The 22,236-nt window shown below is 40.7% G+C and overlaps 1 protein-coding gene across 2 annotated transcripts in view; it reads right to left on the reverse strand.

Moving 5' to 3' along the window:
* ANO4 (anoctamin 4) overlaps positions 1–22,236 on the reverse strand; it is a 163,245-nt gene that overhangs the window by 36,584 nt on the left and 104,425 nt on the right. For both annotated transcript variants that reach the window (XM_061582834.1, XM_061582835.1), the window contains 8 exons: positions 21,376–21,436; positions 19,009–19,091; positions 16,329–16,469; positions 13,583–13,747; positions 9,580–9,616; positions 6,737–6,848; positions 2,281–2,338; positions 474–571 (listed from right to left, as the gene is read on the reverse strand). In XM_061582834.1, coding sequence (XP_061438818.1) covers positions 474–571; positions 2,281–2,338; positions 6,737–6,848; positions 9,580–9,616; positions 13,583–13,747; positions 16,329–16,469; positions 19,009–19,091; positions 21,376–21,436 — 755 coding nt within the window. The remainder of the gene's footprint in view (positions 1–473; positions 572–2,280; positions 2,339–6,736; positions 6,849–9,579; positions 9,617–13,582; positions 13,748–16,328; positions 16,470–19,008; positions 19,092–21,375; positions 21,437–22,236) is intronic.

The following is a 22,236-nucleotide window of genomic DNA, read 5'->3' on the forward strand; positions in this document are numbered from 1 at the left end:
CTAAATAATTTATTAAAATTTCTTTCATTTGACTGCATGCAACACAGGTGAATGGGTAACTCTTACAGGGCTCTCTCTTCCTAGCACAGGGTTCCTTTTATCCCCGTTTTTGAGGGGGATTCATGAATCAAGCCAGAGACTTTAAAAAAATGCTATTGCAACCATCCCATTGCATACCACAGGTCATAGGCCAAACTTATCTAGCCAATGAATGGGCAAGGATCTCTTTCCAAAACTCCTTTTATAAGGCCGTATCTTCCATATAGTAGTCCTGCTACACTGACATCATCTCATTATACTGCCCCTCAGACAAATAGTGTGAATGAACAAAGTATATCACTAGATGCTAGACTTGATCCAGCAGGCTCTTCTTATGTTCTTACTTAAGAGATACTTGTTGATAAGGCTTTCATATCTCATACAATTAAAAATACGATTAAAAAAAATACTAATAAAATCCCATAGTTACTTACGGGTAGCCTAGTTCCATGAAGTTGTTCCAAGTCTGCTTTAGCACCATTATGATACCCATTTGCATACAGAGATCTATAAGGCATCCACTTGGGTGGCACTGTGGGGGTAGGAGGGAAGGGGCCAGGGAACAAAGAATGGTTCAAAGAATGAAAATAGTCTGTGTTAGGGATGTGCTTGAATTTCGCAAAATTTGAATTTGACATCAGATTTCCTATTTATTCACACTTTTTTTGTTCTCATGGTTCTGGTTTATTTCTAGTGGTTTTCCACAGCTAAAGCAGATTTTTTTTTAAAAAAAGTCACCTCAAAATTTATTAATATCAATATTTTCCTCAAAGTATCAATATTAATATTGATATTTCAATTAAAACATCAATATTTTTAAGAAATCTATGAAAAATTGTATTTTTAAAAATACAGATATTAATATCGATATTTTTGTGCAGAAAATACCAAATCAGTATTTATAGCAAATAGCAAACATTGATCCCTGACAAAGCAGTACCGGAAAGAAATTCAACAGAGCAAAAATTGAACCGGAACAGAAATGCGGATCCGATCCCTAGTTTGTATGTTTTATTTTTATTACATTTGTGTAAGATGAAGAATGTAGACCATCACAATCCCCTCTCAACAGATCCAAGGTTCAATGATGGCACAATCCTATACATGTTTACTTAGAAGTAATTTCTACAACAGCTATGGGGAACCTCCAGTTTGCAGACCTAATTAGGGCCACCAGGCCTTCCCATTCAGTCCATGAGGCCATATTGGTCAAGTCATGCCCATCTGTCCTACACTTAGTGTTCCATATGACAGATAAAGTCGGGTCTGAGCTGAAAGGGGTACTGACAATCACAATGTGCATGCAAAAACAGGTCATTTGATATCATTGTGATTTCAGCCACTGATGAGCCACTGCCTTCCTCCTTCAATAGTATGCCTTCCTCTGTCCCATGAAATAAACCGGAAGGAAAAAAAGGGGCCTGTCAGTATGAGGGCACACTACATGAGGGGCCCACCACACACCTGGAGGCCCACAACATATAGATTGAGTGCTTTCAGACAGGTATTTTTTGTGGGACCAGAGCTGCTTTGCATTCAAAGTTTATCAAAGAGTTCACATGTCATCATCAGAATCAAAATGCCAGCCTACATGTAATTCAGATTTACCTTTTCTGGGGAAAATCTGGTTAGTTAAAAAGATGTTGCCAATGACCTGTTTGTGATATCTCAATGACCCATTTGCAAATTAAGCATCTATCTGGAAGCACCCAGTGTCACTTCTTTCTAAGTTGGTAAGTTTTGATGAAGGCCATGGTGCTTTCAAAAAAGCAACTCCCCTTGTGACAACTGATGTGGTACAGTCATGTGAGAGAACAGGAGTACTCCAGCAATGGAACATTTTAATTGGTTCTCAAAAGCAAGGAAAACAAAAGGTAACAGACCAATTCAAGTAAGAGCCACAACGTTGTCTTTTAAAATTTTGTTGGTGTTGACAGTAATTTTAAAACCCTCAACATATTCATAGCTAGGTTCGCTTGAAAATATACAAGCAGAGATTTGTCTTCTGTACTTTTTAGTCCTTCCTCGGTGACACATGGTTTTAATTTATTTTAATATAACATTATTTATTTTTATTTTTTATTATACAATTATTTAAAATATTATTTTCAATCACATATATTCTAGTCATTTCTAATTGCTAAAGTGAACCAGATATTTTCCATACAACATTATTTGACCTTAGTTTGTATAAATTAGAACACTATACAATATGCCTCAACATTAGTTGGAAACACATACCTCTTCTAGTCTCCATCTGTTTATCAGCCTCAAGTAGGCACCAGGGTGACCTGTAAATCTTCAGCATAAGAGAAATCATCATCCCTTTTGTGTCAGATTTCTGATCACAACAGGAAAAGGTCAAACACAACCATTTCCAGCTATATTTTTCTAAGGAAAATGACATTAAATATACATTTAAATGGTTTGTGTTTGAATACATGATAAATTCATTATTGATATTCAGCATAGAGACATTATCACTCTGAGCAAATGTTTATCTGCAGTTCCTTTCTGGAACTTCTGCATTAATATGTTTTGTACTTAGCTGGAAACAGAATGCATGGTTCATCATGAACATCTGTACAAGTGGTAGGTGTTTATGAGCATATATGAGCCATTGCACAGAAATCATTACAAATGAGGTTGCCTAGAAAATATTTCTGGTAGATTTTAGCAGTAATGGAATATTGATATACCTGCTTGCCTTAAGCGTTTACAAAATTAGAAACAAAATGGTTTTATAGCTTAAAATGAAGAATCATTTTAAAATGCAACTTCTAGAGGTGATATCTAAGTTAACTTTTTGCAAATGAGAAAGAGGCTTCTGGCACCCTGAGGTTGATGCCACAATATACCAGTTAGTCTTTATGACATCCTAGATTTGTTGTTTATTAAAAACTACGGATGAGGCGCTTTCCAGATGATACCAGAGTGAGGGCAGGCACCATTGCTTTCTGCTCCTGCTGTCACTCGATTCAGCTTCATGGGCAGGCCATTTCAGCTCTGCTCTACTAAAAATGCACAAATGTAAACTTCACAAGTGCAAACTTTCCATCCAACTTCACTCAAGCAAATGATAAATCTTACTTTTTAGGTGTTTGTAGAGTGGCATACCCCAAACCTCTTATTATTATTCAGGTATTTATTCATTTTCAGGCTTCATGGGTGTAATAGACAGCAGGAGGTAGAAATGGAAAGCCTAAAAGCAAAATTCTGCATTTACCTTCTTCTTGTACTTGGCATCACCAGCCATGATACAGGGAAGCACAGTAGGCAATCTGTACATGCCTTATGAGGTATCTCATTTTCTAAGCGTCTCTGCCTCTACTCCAGGGTTACCAGATCTCCGGCTTTCATCCGGAGTCTCCAGCTTTGGGGGTGTTTTCCGGCTCCCTGGGCAGACCACACACACCCATCCCTAGATCTCTGGTTTTCTGGCATGGTGTGGCATGGCCACCCAGTAGGGCTGGCTGCAGGGCGGGAGATCTCAAGCCGCCCGCATTCCCCCGCTCTACTTACTTTTCTCTCTGCTGTTTTTTGCAGTGCATGCAGGTTTGCCATTAATCAAGATGGCGGCCAAGGTTTCCCTAAGGGGCTGAAGCCTCTGCCGCCATCTTGGTAGATGTCACGCATGCGTGCTACAAGTGCGCATTGCTGCCATCAACCAAGATGGCGGCAGAGGCTTCAGCTCCTTAGGGAAACTTCGGCCGCCAACTTGATTGATGGCAAACCTGCGCGTGCCACAAAAAACAGCAGAGAAAAAGGTAGGTGAAGCGGGGGAATGGCGGGTGGCTCTGAAGCTCCTGCCCTGCTATCTGCGGCAGCAATCCTGTCGCGGATTGCGGAAGGGGAGCGCAGGGGCCCTGCAGCTGATCAGTCACAGTGAGAAGAGGACGTGCTGGACTGGATAATAATAATAATAATAATAATAATAATAACATTGGCCTGATCCAGCACTGCAGGGCTCTTCTTAGGTTCTTAACCCACCATCCTCCATGAGGACTAGAGAGGCACCCTTGATCCCTGGTGCTGCTCCCTCCCCAGGACTGACAGGACGCTGCCTGGATTAACCACCCTCTAATAGTCTCCAGCCCCTCCGTCCCAAAAAACAAAACTGAACCAAACCCTGCTCGCACACTTGGGTCAATGCAGGTGGGCACCCCCTCATGCCACACCTTCTTGCAGGTTGACTTCAGTTTGGGCTCCTGCCAAAAGAGCCCCCTTCCACCGGTTTCCCTCCTCCCTCAAACATGACTTGGGCCACCCCTGGCATCCTCTCCTCCCTCTGGAACTCCCCACACTCACTGGGGAAGGACTGTGGCTGAGTGGGCAGAGCACCTGCTTCGCATGTAGAGGGTCCCAGGCTCATCTCCAGGTGGAGCTTGGGAAGACTCCCTGCCTGAAATGCAGGAGAGCTGCTGCCAGTCAGTGTAGGCAGTAGAGAGATTGATGTACCCATGGTTTGACTTGGTGGTAGGCAGCTCCCTATGCCCCCCCCTTCGTTGACTGCACCTCATACACTGAGGCTCAGGTACCCTCCTTTTGCCTTAAGGCCCCTCCTTTTGCCTTAAGATGCCGCTGGTGATGCACACACCATGCACCAATTAATGCATGGCATATCTATAATTATTATAGGTTTGTAGACACTGTGCAGCAACTGCCCTGGTGTGCTTTCCAGTGCTAGACTAGAAGAGATGTGTTCCATACTTGGGTTTAGGCCTCTAGTGCTTGGAGCATTCCAGGACAACATATTTTAAAATAAAAGCATGTGTGGGAGAGTGAATAAACCTAGAAAATGTAAAAAGCGGAGGGATTTTTAAATGAGACTGCTAGTGCTTCCAGCATAAGGAAAATATATTTCAGAAGTTCTGTAATTAATCTATAATATATCATTTATAAAATGTAGTAAAATTTTATAGGAGAGCTTTAGATTTTAACATCACAGGATTTAGAAAAACGTTATTAGCTTAAGCAGAGGGTAATGGGAACGTACAACGTGGTGTGTATAGTGGAAGAACTCTATCTCCTAAGGATTATCACAGTTACCTAAAATAATTCCTGCAGTACATTGATCTTCATCAAATCTGAACTTCTAGGTATTTGTGCAAGAGATTGGATTTATTATCTGGATAGACTATATTTCATGCTCTTGTATTCCTCTAAGATGCAATGAGTGATTTAAATAATTCATTAATTTATATTATTTGGTGGAGCTAGTGTTAATGTTCATTTATTATTATTATTATTATCCCACCCTTCCTCCCAACAGGAGCCCAGGGAGGCAAGTAAACAGGACAGATCTGTCCTTTAGAGAACCCCCCCTCTCTCTCCACACCCCCACCCAATATCCCTAGGGGTCCATCTCTTGAAGTTTGCAAAGAATTTACTGGGTTCTTGCACAGAAGTCGAGAGGTGTTTTGGACAGGAAAGGCATTCATTTTTTTGTCTGAATGGTATGCTCCAAGCAACTGTGGTTGATACTTAATGTATCATGCTTTATGATGTCACTAGGGCCCACCCTGTGACATCACTAGGGCCTGCCCCATGACATCACTAGGGCCCACCCCATGACATCTCAAGTTTTGGGATGCTTCTGACCAGGCAACCCTACTCCACTTCCAACCCCATCATGCCAATCAGCAGCTCATTTTGTGGTTTATTGAATGAGCCAAGGGTTTGCTTCTGTTTTAGTTATTATTTTATTGGTTATGGTGTTTCTGTTGTTATATTTTATACTGTAATCTGCCCTGGGATCATGAACTGATGAAGGGCAGGATAAAAATGGAAATAAGAAATAAATAATAAGGGGGCCAGGCATTGTCCTGCGTGTTCAGACTTCACTATGCAGCCTTTTGAACTGGAATGCACATCCACACACATTTCCTATCAGCATAAAATATTAAATTCCTAAACAGAAAAGTTCAAGACATAGCAGGACTGGTTCTCAGGAGTGCAGATAACAGTATTGGTTGGTTGTTGAGTAAAGGTAATACACTGGCTTGATTCAGATTGAGTCATACTTTGAGTATATCCACTGAATTCAATTGGATTTATTATGTTAGTTATAACTAACAAGTCCCATTGGGTTCAATGTGTTTACATTGTGTATGACTAAGGGTAGAAACATACTGTTCTGCCGGTTCCAGAGCATCTCAGTCTCTCTCTTCTGAAAACAGGGACACATGACGCTAGTCAAATGTCACCCCTTTTTACTGTAAAACTTGGTGGGATGTTGTTTTTTAAATTCAGCTTCAAAGAGATTTCACAACCCATTCCTCCTCCAGGTGTGGCAAATGGAAATGCTTTGCTGTAGGCGACTAGTGTGGTCACAGCCTAAGTCTGGAGCCAACCCTTTCAATGTAATTTCTACTTGTTTATGAAGCTGAATAGCAAATACTGTGAATCTGATAGGCTTTGTGTGAAATACTGTACTCCAGCATAGATATTGTTTAAAGTATATTTTACATAGGAATAGCCAACATTGTGCCCTCTAGATGTTGCTTGACCCCAGATCCCACCCACCCCCAGCCAATATGGCCAAAGGCCAGGGATTATAAGAGCTGAAATCCAACAACATCTGGAAGGCACCATGTTAACTTCCCCTGATTTAGCATTACATTTAATGGTATTATTATCTCCCTTCATAGTTTTCTGCATTTTTCCAGGCAGGTAGAATGCACATTATTAATCTTACCTTCCAAGAAAGAATGCTATATAAAAGGTGGAGCTGTTCAGATTGACAAACTGAAAAAGAAACATTTTCAAAGTGAAGCTGTTCTCCCACTCAGACTCAGTACGAGGTTGCTCTGCGAAAAAACGAGAACAGATTTAAAGACATACTCAGATTTAATTGTCTGATTAAAAGAAACCAGGCTCTCTATCTAGCTGAAAATGTATTTGCAAACATGAGACCACTGGTCTTGCTGCCCAACCCACATTCAGAGGCAATTGCTTGAGAGCAAGGGAGGGCTATTGCCCTCATGTCCTGCTTGTGGGCTTCTTAGAGGCAACTGATCACTGTGGAAAACAGAATACTACACTAGATGGACCTTTGGTCCATCTGATTCAGCAGGGCTCTTCTTTTGCTCTGATGCATGTTTACTTAGACACTGAGTCCCACTGAGTTTAATGGGTTTTTGAAGTATGTGGGCATGGGATTTCACATTTAATTTAAGAAACAAACAGCGCAGATTTTATCTGTTTGGAAACAACAGCAAGGGAACCAGTAGGAATGCTTAAAAGACTACTCTGGAACCCTGCAGCTGGTTTTGTAAATTTGCAAAAGACGACTGGACTATAATTGCTAGAGGAAACATCTTTTCCTCTGTTTTGAATTGTCAAACAGAAAGAATGCCTGGCTTTTCCATGTTTATAGCAATCCCTTACACTGGGTCCACTTCTGCCATATTGTAATTATATGTAATTAAAGTGACAGTATGTGCTCTAAGACACTGGATGATAAATTCCAAACTGTGGTTTGTTTGTTAGTGGAGGACACAAGCATGCTAGTTAGCTAATTCAAACACAACTCATGCATAAAATGCACATGTCACAGAGAGCCTGACGGTTTTTGTTTTTTAAAAAAGCCCTGAGAAATAATGAAACATCATGTGTGCCTCATAAGATACTGGAAATTCTAATCTGCAGCGAAAGAGTGGAGTCAATTTGATATAGCAAAAGACTCAAGTGATTCTTAAACTCTTTGTATGTGCATAGCATCTGTTCTGTCAGTTTACGGTGCATGATTTGGTGGGGGAAGTTATTACTGTACAGTAGGGCCCCACTTATACGGCAAGTTAGGGATCAGACCCCTGCCGTAAAGCAAAAACCACCAAAAAGCGGAACATCGATCAGCTGTAGTGTGAGGAGCTCCAGCTGACAGCACTTGGCCCCTGAAGCTCCCCCCACAACAGCTGATCAATGTTCCGCTTTTCCGTGCATCGGTCTCTCCCCCCCACTCGCTCACCCTTGTTATGGTGGGGGAGTAGTGCTCCCCTTCTGCGGCAGGCTCCCTGCCACAGATTGTAGGGAGGGAGCTGCCCGCCCACCCACCCACACCTGCTTGCTTGCCCTCCGCCGCCTCCCTGGCTCATCCTCCACTTGCCCGTTCGCGCGCTCGCCCTCCGCCGCCACCCTCGCTCATCCCCCCTTGCCCGCTCGCCCTCCCCCTACCTGTTCGCTCACATGCTCTCCACTACCTCCCTCGCTCTCCCCCCTTGCCCACTCACCCCTTTGCCCACTCACCCTCACCCTGTTCGCGCACTCGCTCGCTCTCCGCTGCCTCCCTCGCTCTCCGCTGCCTCCCTCGCTCGTCCCCCTTGCCTGCTTGCTCTCCCCCTGCCTGTTTGCACGCTCGCTCGCCTCTGCCGCCTCCCTTGCTCGTCCCCCCTTGCCCGCTCGCCCTCCCCTCTGCCTGTTTTTGCACTGGCTCACTCCCCGCTGCCTCCCTCGCTCGTCTCCCCCTTGCCCACTCACTCTCCCCCTGCCTGTTCACGTGCTCACTTGCCTTCTGCCACCTCCCTCACGCATCCCCCCTTGCCCGCTCGCTCATCCCCCCTGCCTGTTCGCTTGCACACTCACTTGCCCTCCGCCACCTCCCTCAACAATAAAATGGTGCCAGACGCCCTTCTTCGACTCAGCTGCTGAGCACATCATCAGAGCTTGGAAACGTTTCTGTTTTGAACTACAACTCCCATCAGCCCAACTGTAGTTTAAAAAAGGAACGTTTCCAAGTTCTGACTCAGGACGTCAGGAGCCATCAATTTGTGCATTCAGCATCTCTCTTTTCCAAGCTCTTCACATCATACCACAAAATTGAAAAATCGCCGCAAAAATGGAACAAGCGCCAAACATATGGGACATGGACACAATTCAAAACCGCCGCATTAACGAAGCACCGAGAAGCAAAGTGCCGGAAAGCAGGGGCCTACTGTAACTTGCCCTCCCACACACACACTTGCATTCAGTATACTTACTGGTTGTATGGACAAGACTAGTGGGCGAAATATAAAATTAATACATGTGAAGCTGCCTTATCTTGAGTAAGAACTTTGGTCTACCTAGCCTATTATTGCCTGCTATGAACTACAGTGGCTATGAAGGGACTCAGACAGAAGTCTTCCCTGGTCCTAGTGCTTCAGATCCTATGAGAGATGCCAGGGATTGAATCTGGAACCCAGGGCTGGTTCAAGACTCTTTGCTGCATGGAATAAAGTAATAGTACAGGACAAGGGATGCATTTGTGTACAAATCACACACAAAAAAGCTGGTACATACATATATGAGAGTCAGTCTACAGTTGCAACCTGAACTTAAATTTTCAGTTGCAGTAAGTGAAAATTATATAATGAATATTACAGAAAAATATGTCATGGCTATTATAGGTAGCGTACACACATTACAGTGTAAGTGTACATTGTATGCTTACACAGTCAAATATATATCTTATAGATATAGTACATTAAATTCATTCATAAAAATAAAGGTGAAGTATTGATTACAATGTTACTATGTTGCTTCATTTTTACTATTACTTACCTAAATTTGTCAAAAAAAGAGCAACCTTTTCATACAACTGCAACAAATGAAAAACAGCATCTAAAAATATGAACCATTTAATTATAACTTAACAACATAAACTTGATTTTTGAAAAGAACATCATGTTACCTGCCCTACAACTGTGGTTTCTCATTCCATCATTGGTATGATGACTACACATGAGACTTACTCTTTATTTATAGATGAACTTGGGAGCTGGCTAGAACTATTTCTAATTTTATGTCTTGTGCAACCTGCTGGAAAAATGTTACTTTGCACTTATACGATATCTATGTCTCTGAACCAACAGAGCACACACAGAACTGCCTTGGAAGGGGACTTTGCCTTAGAAAACAGGAAATACACTTATTGAATAATAAATAAATAATTTTAAAAGCTGAAACTGGGCTAACCAGTTGGTTGGTGGGCTGGGGATTTCAGCTTATAAAAAGATTCCAGCTTTTTAAAACGGGTTTCTTGCATGGGTTCCTTGATCCCACATCTGTTGGTTAAGGCAGGAAGGTGTACAAGAAATCCTCATTTGCACATGCCATGCCTCATCCAGCAGTGGATATGATTGTGAAAGCAGACTTCTGTACTGCTAAGGTCCCTGGCTGAACTGAGGCATATGTATGTAAATTCTGTTTTGGATATTCCTTCTAGTTCTCTCAAATGTTAACTGAGCTTTTAAAATGCTTGTGCCTCTTGATCTGCTACTGGAGTTTGTCATTACTCTGTCTAAAAATTTCATTTGGGTCTCATTTATTTCTATATTTTGTACATCATGTGCTATAAATGGAAGGTGATTAATAAATAATAACATTATATGTATGGAAAGCAATACTTATACGTCCAGTGCAATCCTATGCTATATCTAATGGAGCTTACTCTCAAGGAAGTGTGTGGAGGACTGCAGCCTAATAAGCACTTGTTTTTTCTAAGATAAAGGCTGAGACAATTTCAAAGGAAGCTCTGTAGTTGTCTTGGAGATTTTTGCTTCAGTGTCATTTAATCATGTCTTCTTATCTTGCATACACAAATGCATACAAGAATAAATTACTGGCAACTGTATTTTCTTTCACATTAATCTTTTCATTGCTCCTATCCTGCCTCTCATAGTAGCTGTATTATTTATTTAGAATTTTACTGAAAGGTCATTTCAGTTTAAAAGCTTTTTTGTATAGGTTAGGGCTGAATCTGACCATTTTAAAAGTTGAAAAGCATTCTTACTTTTTTTTAAATGTGCAAAATATTTTGTCTCAAACAAAATCAGCTGAAACCCAAGTAGTCTAGCTCAAGTGGGTTGTATATTGCACTCTTTAAAAATTGTAAAGGAAAATATATAGTATAAATATCAGGCTACTTGTCATGTATAATGTGTCTAATATTTACAACAAAAATTATTGCCTAGCTGAGGATTTTGGAGTTCAGCAGTATTTGATCCATTTAGCCTGGAATGGAGAGGTTTCTCCAGTCATATTTTATCCAGCCAGAGTGATAATTGACAACCTTCTGGAACTCATCTGGGCAGCCATAATATACTATACTGCTTTTGGAAGCAGAGAAATGCCCATTTCTGAACAAAGGTTTGTTTGAGATATCCTATACAAGGTTACACTTGCAACATTATCAACTCCCAGTTCTCCAGCAGGATCTGAGAAGGAATGCAGAAAAAGAGAAAGGCTTGCTGGCACCCCCTCTCTTCCTCTCTAAAATGGATTAAGATGAATGAGGGAATATCTGTGAAAGAGAGGAATTCATTGTTTGTGAAGCAGGTTATCTTCATGCTATCAGATCTATCAAGGGCTCTTTCAGTCAATCTATGTATTCACCCTGATTTGTTGTCACAAGTTTGTGTAGAGGTAATATAATGCTCATTGTTTACTGAGCATTCACTCTGATCTTTTTGTGCAGTTTGTACACCACTTTGTCAAGCAATTGTTATCCCACACTTTCCACTGTATTTTACTGTCACTTTCCTTACTGCAAAAAGCCTTAAAAAAGGTTTATTGCACAACAGCACCAAATCCACTTTAATCTCATAACTCAATTTGCTGATATATGATTGAATCCAATCCACAAAATAGTGATAGTCTGGTAGCAGCCCAAAATGAAATGAGAATGTAAATAACAAAAGCACTTGGAGAAAGACACTAAAGGGTTTCTCTTCAGCTGTTATACTCCCATCTTTTTGAGATTTACCAGAGTATAAGCTTGAGCATGTTCTGAGGGTGATGTCAAAAATTCTTTAAATATTTTGCAGTGGCAAAATGTATGTTTGCAAATCTTAACTCCCTGATGCATGCATCTGGACAATACATGAATCTGGCATTTTTATATTGGCTTGGACCCAACAACCACAAATGGAAGGAAGCCTGTAGACATCCTCTTGTGTCCCATGCAGCCTCCTGACAGGGCCGGTCCAACCACTGAGTGAAGGGGACACTTCTGGCAGGTGATCTGGAATGTTATGAAAGGGCAGCAAATTGTTAGTTAGTTAGGGGAGAGATGCTTCTATCGGCCTTAGGTACTATTGCTATGGGAGCATTTGCTGCTCAACCTCAGGCAGCAATATGTCCTGGCCTGCCCGTGCCTCCCCTCCCCCCCCAATCCTGGACAACACAGAGTGGGATTTGGGGCTGCAGAACTGCCCAATATTAGAGAGAGGCACCTTGCATGGGAAGAGCAGAGCATGCTTAAAGGTGCCTCCATCTAATCTGGGGAGCTTCCACCTTGCCACTGTAGCTCACTGCACTGCATCACACTCTGTTCAAGAGGTCCCCTGATCCTGTGGAGCAGCATTCCAGGGAGTGCATGGAGAAGAGGGTGTGTGAAAGTCCCCTTCCACAAGCTACTTCCACTTGTGATTTTCAGGATCCAATCCATTTTATGAGTACACTTTAAAAAATGTAATTTGTGAAGTACCTTGAAAACATTCCTATTTGGGCATGTTTTTAGTGGCCACAGATAAAAGAGGTTTATTTACAGAGCAATCCAACGCAGGGGAACCTGGCGGAAGGGGTGTTGGCAGAAGGTCCATGGCATCTAGTAGCTGTTTGGGAGCCTCTGGGCCAGCTGAAAATGGGCTCAGCTGTGAGCTGCGCACGTAAAAGCCAGCTTTCATGAATACCTATACCGGGGTGTAACCACTCTCTATAGACTTCCATTGTAATTATTTTCTTAGACCGACCTTTTTCCCGGTGTAACTTTGGCCCGGATTTGGACCTGCAGGAGCGCTCTGAACATGAGTTGGATGTTGCCTACACACACCCGCTCGGCTCCGACAAGCCCCTAGAACATCCCTTTTTTGGGCCTTCTGCTGGCTTCCGCCAGCTCTCCTTCCCCTGGGCTGGTCTTTCCAGGGAGACACCTGGCTGAGCTGGCAGGCTCCCAGCTCCATTGCGGCTGAGCTGGGATGAGGGGCTTCTGCCAGGGGAGCCTAGCTGAGCTGGGATTCTGCCAGCTCAACCGGGACTCTGCCATATCCATCTCCCCTCAGCCCGGTGTAAACAGCAACTGGATTGTGCCCTTATTTCAGTTTATAAATATATATATATATTTAGTTTTAAAGCTACTGATTTGTTTATGATAAATATTATAGGGAACATTTTTCATGTTTTTAGAAGGGTTTTACACTAATGTTTTAAAAAGTGATTACCTTTCCTTAAAAGCTTGTGGGCCATACATTTAAATTTAAATGGATATAGATAAACAAATCATTGCATCCACAGTCTTTATATATCATCAAACATAAAAAAGTTTTGTCCTTGAAATTAAACAACTAAGTCATACTCAGAGAAGACCTATTGAAATTAATGGATAAGTTCATTAATTTCAGTGGGTCTAATCTGAGTAACATTTGATATCACCCAGTTCTATTACTTTTAGAATCTAAAAAGTTCTGAGAACATTTATTTCCTACTAGAGAAAACTTAATACAAGTGAGAACCAATCAAATTATAGCTGATTAAAATGTACCCAGTTATGATGATCTCTACTTACAACATTCAGTAGCATGATGATGCAAAAATTGATGCACACAGCAGTTCCAGTAGTTGCAACCTGAGAGTTATTCCTGATTAAAGCCCATTTAAAGGCAGCAAAAGTGCTGACAGTCACAACACGGTAAATAACAATGCCAAAAACAGCAGCAATCACCACACAGATCTAAAGGGGCAGGGGCAGAGGAAGAACAGATAAAAGAAGACTGAAAATCGATATGAAATAAACTTCTGCAATTCTCAAGAACTGAAGGCTGAATGCAAACATTCAAGTGGCAACCCACAAATATACTCTGATTTTCCCTAGAGGATTGAAACACTGGGAGCATACAACTTGTGGGGACAATTCTAAAAGTGACTAGTTCTGCTTGCATGTTGACTTTCTTCCAGAACTTAATGGAATATCTTCTTGCCAATGCCATATGTCCAAAATATCAGGTCTACAAAAAGTCAATTAAATAGACCCCGCAATTTCCTTTCCATACAACGGCCACAAAATTATTAGTTAACAACCACCATCATCATGCTTAGAGGGCTTTCTGGGCTGTGGTGTGCCTGGTATGGAATGCCTTCCCCAAGGAGGTTTAGCTGGCACGTATGTCATTTTCTTTGAGATGCCAAGCAAAAAAATTCTTATTTGCCCAGGCTTTTTGAAATGGGTATAATTAATTAATTAATTAAAATGTGTACCACTTTTCCACAATTTTCAAAATGTGGGGTAAATCCTATGTAATGGAAGGAGCTTGGAACAATGCAAAATATGCCATAATTGGGGCTGTAATATTGAAGCTGCAATCCTAAACAATCCTAAACACCTGGAAAAAAGTCCTATCGAACTCAGTGAGGATGACTTCTGAGTAGGCATATAAAGGACTGCACTGTTAGTCAATTAGTTATATGAATTGATTAATAATCTTTTGCACATTAGCAGAATTATATAATATCTTATATTTTTAAAACAACATCTTTGTATTTCTCTAGATGGGAACTGCATTTTTCTCCTTCTCTCACAAACAAAGCCTTGCGAAGTCATATCTGAGTATTGACAGTTTCCATACTTTTTAGATGAAGGGTTCAACTAGGCTCTGTTTCAGCAAAGCAATTAAACTAACAGTTGCTTAATTGCTTTTCTGATTAAGGCAAATTTAGACATATGCTCAACTGCTCTGCTGAAGTGAGGCTTTATGCTGAGCACACCCAAATCTCTTACGATGACACATGATGGCCCTCTCTTCTCAGAGAAGTCAATTAACACTAATGTTCAATGATACAAAAAAAACCCTCAAGTCTCAAATAAGATCTTTAAGAACTAAGTGAATATCACTGATATAAAAATGGTATCTAGTCCATTGAGTAGATCTCAAGTGCATAGTGTTTGCCAAGCGCTTCGGGATCTACAAATGATGAAGCACTTACTTAAATGGCAAGTGTTATTGCTGTCAATATGGAAGATGAAGTAACAAAAGCAGGAACAGAGTGGTTCACTGAGCTCCCTTTCCTAGTAGGCAGAACAAAGTAAGCAAGCATGCCCTTTGATCTTTACCCCTTAGAGGGGCACTTCAACTTGTAAATTTTAGAAAACCCATTAATAATTGTGGTTACTACTACAAGGTAGCTTAAAGTGCTCATCCTCTGCAAGGTGATGTGCTATTTTAAGGTCTTTTAATGTTGAATTTTTTTTGCAGAATGCAGGTCAGCTATTTAGCAATCAGTAAAACTATTTCAGAAAATTGTGATCAAATATAAAATAGTCAGATTTAAAATAAGCTATAGCAAAATGTTTATCAATAATATTCATGCTAATATCTTCAGTAACACAATTAAGGCTGACTGAGAAAGACAAGTTACATGTATATATATATATAGTTTACACAAAAATCCTTAATACATCTGTTTGAAATCTGGAGCCACTTCAGACATGATTTTCCTACACACATATATATTCAAGGGCAGGGAAACCTGCTTGTCTGTATAATGAAAGTAGCCTAGTCAACTGAGTGATGGCCTGGGCACTCAAGTAAGCTGCCTCTTATACACATAGGCACATTTCCCAGTTTATGAGGACTGAATAGGTAGATCTAGTTCAGGGGTGGAGGAATTGGTAGCCCTTTTAATTTTGCTGACTACAACTCCCATTATCTCTTACCATTGGCCATGTTGACTGGGGCTAATGAGAGTTGGAGTCCAGCAACAGCTGGATGGAACCAGGTTCCCCAACCAGATTTTGTTTCCATATTCCACCATATGTTCAGACTGGATTCAGGAGTGGCCATCCATTTTCTGAACTGAAGCCTAGAATGGCTACCAGGTCTTGCTGTGTATCAAATGCATCATGCTGTGACATGAATTATGCTGTGACATGAATTAATGTGACCAGCAACCTGCACTAAGGTTAGACAAAAACACCCAGTGGATTTATTTGAATGTAAAATCTCCTACGTATGTACTGAATTGGCATAGTCCCTTGAGTACTGTACCATTTGCTTTTTCTGAATATGTTGGTGAGTCCTAAGTCTTATTCAAGTCAGTGGAACCTTCTAATAGGTAAAAGTGTTTCAGAAATTTCATGTTAAATACCTTTGTATAGTGGTTGTTTATAAAACATATACATCAGACTGTGATAGAAACCATTTTAAACAGCAGGGATAATTTAATATTAAAAACTAATCTATGAACTCTCCTTTTTGCTAACACAGATAAGGAAGTCTACTTTTCATACAACTCAAAAGGAAATATATTTTTCAAACCATAAAAAATATTCCAGATGCAGAAACAATAATTCTGCTGCATTTATCTGCAAATGCTTGATAAGGCTCCGGTTTTCCAGATATGGGATTCATGCGCTCTTTCTTGGAGTACTTGGCTTCAAACTGGGGTCGTATTTCTTCCTAAAGAACATATGAACAATGTTTAAGTAGAATTAAACAAAATGTAAATGTACTGCCTTCAAGTGGATTCCGACTTATGGCGACCCTATGACTAGGGTTTTCATGAGGCTGAGAGGCAGTGACTGGCCCAAGGTCACCCAGTGAGCTTCATGGCTATGTGGGGATTCAAACCCTGGTCTCCCAGGTTGTAGTCCAACACCTTAACCACTACACCACACTGGCTCTAGAATTAAACAAAGTCATGTCTAAAAAGAAAGCTCCAACTTTTCACAGTTTTGTCAAGCAGTACATGATTTAACCAGGAAAGCAGCTGAGATGTATTTGCTGAGAAAGGTTCCCTAAGGAAGTGTGTTCTACTGTTGCTAGAAGCTAAAAAAATCTATAGCATTGCAATCCTCTCCTTAGGGCAAAAATACCTAGTAAGGGAGTCAGAGCTGTAGGTTTTCCCTAAACAAAGGATCACCTTTATTTCCATCTTCTCCCTCTTTCTACTTCCAGGTAAATTTACACTGTAGGGAAAATACAAACAACATTCTGAATAAATTAACTTTGGTGTGTATGTGATCCTGAAGAAATTCTGGATTGGTCTGCTGCCAGTGAGGAAAACAGCAGTGTCACAACTCAGTATGGACAGTTCAAAATTAAGCTCTAAGGCAAATAAAGTTTTGGACCCATTTACTCTTATGAACAAGGTTATTTAAAGATATGCAAACAAGAAGATTCATAAGATTACACCAGCAAATTCTGTAGTATGCTAAGCCTACTAAGGCTAGAGGATTGATAGCAGATACTAGCAATTAATGGAAGTTGAATAAAGAATTCCTTTATCTAAGGGCTTATCCACACGGGAGCATTACTTCGTACTAAAGATGCTGCGTTTACCTCCATTTTCTATTTGAACCATCCACAGTAAGGCTCAGCTGCAAACATGGTGTTTTCTATTCACACTGACAGGAAGGATCAATCATGCAGTTTCTTAATGACCATGCCCTTTAATTTAACATTTCCAGTTCCTCTGGTTGCTTGGCAACCGAGCATGCTCAGTTTGTTCTATCAGCTGAAGTAGGTTCCATTTTAAAAAAAACAACAACCCGGAAGTGTGATTATTTGTATTTTCACTGGTACAATACAGCTGAAATAGAAATCTTTGTTTGAGCAGTGTTACACTGTTGCATACAAGTTAGGGGGAAAAGAAAAATAACACCACCATTTGCAGCAACATAAAAAAGGCCAGCAGAACGGAGGAGAGTAGTCAGAAGTTGCTTGTCAGCCTACAGGAAATGAAATGAAAGAACGGAGGAGGAGATAGTGGGTGTGGAGAGGGGAATGATTGACACACCCACCTAAAAGCATTGGAGTAAAGTGACTGCAAGCTCTAGAGATATGGAGTGCAGACTTTTTTCTTTCCTTTTCATATTATCAATTGGGTTAGTATGGATTTACAGGGAGAAAACTGCATGATAGTTTCTGTTTGCCAATTACATCATGTGAACCATATGAATTAAAAGGAGATGTGAGTAGCATCAAACACACAGTAAACCACTGTGTAGAGGAGCCCTAAGCAGAAAACAAGACAACTTGGTAGAGATTTATTTTATGTTCTATTTCTGGCAGGGGAGTCCTTATTTACTGAGTAAAGTATACCTGATTCAGAAGTGAAACTTCCTTAAAATATTTGTGCCCTTCGCAAATCAACTTTCTAACAGTCTTGTTGGCTCTCAACAAGTCTTCTGCGATGCCATAGGCAGCAGGAAGGATTCTAACCATCTCCTAGAACTGCCAGTTTTCCATGTACAGAAAGGTTCTCTGCATGAAGGAGCACTCAATCATCTGAACCCCCCACATATACTCTGAGAATGGAACAGTCCTTTGGGCATGAAGATCCTGGCATGCAAAACTATGATTCAGCAAACTGCGAGTGTCAGGCAGTTTCCTCTCCCCATCTCCTTCCTTTGCACATCAGCTACTGCAATCCTGGCCTATTTAAACCAGAGCTCTTGGTTACATTCAAAATGGGGAACTCATGTTTAATGTCAGTTTACTAACTAGGATCTTCAGCCATTGTCTGTTCCTGGTTTAAGAGCATAGTTTTTATTTTTTTGTTTTACAATCCTGATTAGTAAACTGATACTGGAGCAGAGTTAACCATTTTGGATATTACAGGAAATGTAACAGGTTTAAACACAACAGGAGTAAAGTGGCAAACAGTATGCAAATGAGGTGTGGGAAGAGCAAGTGCATGAGCTTAATGCCTCTCCTGGCTTGCTAAACCATGGTTTGGCCAGCTGAAACTCTTACATCGAAACCAGCAAAGAGGTTGCCATCTCAGTGAGAAATAGGCCTAAGCCTCCAGAAAGTTGCCTTGCTTTGTCTGTACAGCTGCCAATCAACTTTATTTTAGGAAATATTGCTTGGCTGATTTCATTCACTTGCTATGCCAGTGACCCTTTTTCTCTCTAAGATTGAAGTTATATTTTGAAGCCATCCTAACGAAACCTTCCTCTTATAGCTGGTAGAGCTGCAGCACATCTATACACACCTCTTCTTCTTCCCAGTCTATCAAGTCCCAGTCATAAGCAATTACTGCTCGTCTTCGTTTCCAAAATTCCAGGAAAACAGTTGCTACAGTAGAGAAACAGAAGGAAAAAGAAAGACAAGACCACATTTTGGGGAAAAAATAATTTACCTGTCATCTCACTACTCTTGAACACCTTCGTATGGTTACATTTTATTTTGCTACATAAACAGACATCTTTAAACAGCAAAAAACATCAAAAGCACTAAAAACACTTTAAAACATCATAAAAACAAACAGTGTTTATAAGATGCTACTTTTGGAAAACCTCAAATATGAATTATGCTTACGGGGTCAATTTATTGCTCAATGTTAAATAAATAAATAAATAATTAAAAAATGCAACAGGCAGTGTACTCCCCCTTTCCAGTCTGGAAGTATACCTCTTAGTCCTAAAGATTGACATGCTGTTGCATTAGGAAGTTTCTCATCAAATATATCATTACACATCTATTACCTGAACTTTGTACCTGGAACATCAGGATCCCAGCTGATCCAGACTATGAGAGACCTTTTTAGAGCAAGAGGCTTGGGGCCCCACACAGTAACCTACTCCCACTGAAGACATGGAGAAACCTGCACCAGTCCAAAGGCAACTTGAAGAGCCTCATCTCAGTGATACCTTTCCTTGGGCCCCTAATGACCCCATCCTGAGCCCTGCCTTTACTGGCATCAGGGGCAAAGGTGGTGGCAGAACAGAAGAGAAGCCCAAAATCACAGGAGTGCCAGACAGCAGTATTGGTAGGGAACTATTGGAGGGAGGAAGAGTCTAATTGAAAGGGAGGAAGAGTCTAATTGGGAGGATCTACTCAGGAGGCAGAAAACCAAACAGTAGGCCATCACCCAACTGCAGGCAATGACCCTGAAGAGGATCAGATAAAGCAGGGTTGGGTAACCTGTGGCCATCCAGATTATGTTGGACTACAACTCCTTTAATCCCTGACCGTGTTGACTGGGGCCAATTGGAGTTGTGGTCCAAGAACATCTGGAGGGCCACAGGTTCCCCAGTCCTGAGCTTGAGGCAATGGCTATTTAAATCCCTCAGACTACTCTGGTCTATTGCTTGGTTAACAACTACCTTCAGGGCTTATTAATGCTCCAGCTCTGAGGTGTTTTAGGAATTATACACATATGAAACTGGAACATAGAAAGATGCCTTATACCAAGTTGGACTATTGTTTCGTATTGTCTGTCCTGACTGACAATGATTCTTGAGGGCTTCAGATAGGACTGTTTTTCAATCCTACCTGAAGATACCAGGAATTGACTCTGGGACCTTTTCCATGCAAAGGATATGTTCTACCACTGACCTTTGGCTCTTCTACAAACATATGTGCAAATCTAAATTTTGCTGATCTTATATTGCTTCTGAAATAAATGCTGCTTCTGTATATTATTGCTTGTGGAAAGATTTGACCGTGTTCAGCCACAAAGACAGGTTTGCATAAACTCAGCAGAGCCTTTAATCTCAGCAGGATGTCTGACAGAAATACCTTTATTCTCTCTGAAAACATGAACATTTGCTACTTTCTAGGATATAAATCTAATACATAAATATAATTATGGATTATGTTGGTAGATGATTGAGGACCAAAGGCCACATTGAAACATGATGCTGGAAATCTATTGCTAATATTAATATTGGGTTCAAGATATCAATAGTTTCTGACTATCCATTGTATGAACATGATGAACAAATGTGTTGTCTGAAAACATTCTTAATTAGAAACTGTGACCTACAAATGTGGAGGGGGTCATGAGTCCAGAAAACATAATTAAAATAATAGAATATAATTTGAATGGAAGGAAGCTGGCTGCGTGACCTATCCCCTCCTGTGGTCAGCAGTTTTCACACTTGTACTGCTGAACCCTGGTGTTCCTCAGAAGCTTATTCCTCCTCAGCTATTCTCTAATGACAAGAGCACTAATGATGGATGAGTTTCCCAGAAAAAACAGCCTGATCGACAGTCTTATTGTACAACAGAATGTGCATTTGTAGAGTCCATTCTGGGGGGTGTTATCAGTTTACATGGAGTAATGGGGGACAATAGACCTGGCAAGCACCCCATGTGGACTGAAAGTCACGCTGCATGTTATGTTAAGCATGCTTCCTATAAAGCAGCTATGCAGGCCCTGATCAAGATCAGGACTGGACTGTGGAGGTGGTAATATAACTCTTCCTCAAATCATTTTGGTGCCAAAAATCCCTTCTCAAAAATGTCTGCTATGCCCACTGAAACTAGATATGCTGGAGTTAAAAAGATTCTTCGCATAGCAGACATTTTAAAACAAACAATTACTGACATAGCCTACCCTCAAAGTAGGACTTACCCCACACTGCCATGAAAACAGCAAAAAATACAGTGGCTCCGTTGTCAAAAAGATGTGTTACCTGTGGAAAGACAATCAGGTTAATCTTTCATTTTGAATGTTTTATTCAAAACGATTTTTTTCTATTTTGTAAAAATAAGGTATATATTTTAGTCAAGAAATTTACTTAAACTGCAAGAGGTTAGTGTTGATATTATGATGACAAGCAGTTCATAGAGAAAATTTCCAATATGCTGATATTTGGGCTATCAATAGCAAGCAAATTCTTTGGTACACTACCAGTTCGCTGTTTCAGCAAGTCAGCCAGTTGGTAGCTTAGAATAATATATTCCACTTTGTACGAGCCTTTTTGTAAACATGTAGCCATTAAGCTATCAAAGGGAAGTCTGCTTGAACTGTTCTCCTGAGGGAAAGCACCCTGACACATAGGCAAGCAATTAATTACACTGAGAATCCGAATTAAAATCTCAAGACACAAGCTATACAACGGCCTCCTCAGACCCTCATGCATATTGAGGGTCTATTTTTCCTGCTATCATATGAAATAATTCACAAATGCAGAGAAAAGCTTGCTTCAATGATTTAATTTAAAACACAGAATCTTGAATGCTCACAGAGGAAAAGTATAGAATTGCACCAGAAAATGGTAAATGATACAGAGACTGGTAGGGTGAACTGACAAGATTTAATAGTTAATGAATGCTGGTTTTATTGTGGGAAATTATGTGACATGAATTTTTCAAGATTCAAAAATATCTGCATTACATTCTGTCTCTGGGGCTCTTCTCTATAACTCTCTCACACTCTTTATGTATTTGACAAACTGTGCACACATACGAAAATACTGTTGTAAGTTTGGGG

The sequence above is a fragment of the Rhineura floridana genome, chromosome 8, assembly GCF_030035675.1.
Source record: "Rhineura floridana isolate rRhiFlo1 chromosome 8, rRhiFlo1.hap2, whole genome shotgun sequence".
In the NCBI taxonomy this organism is placed as follows: Eukaryota; Metazoa; Chordata; class Lepidosauria; order Squamata; family Rhineuridae; genus Rhineura; species Rhineura floridana.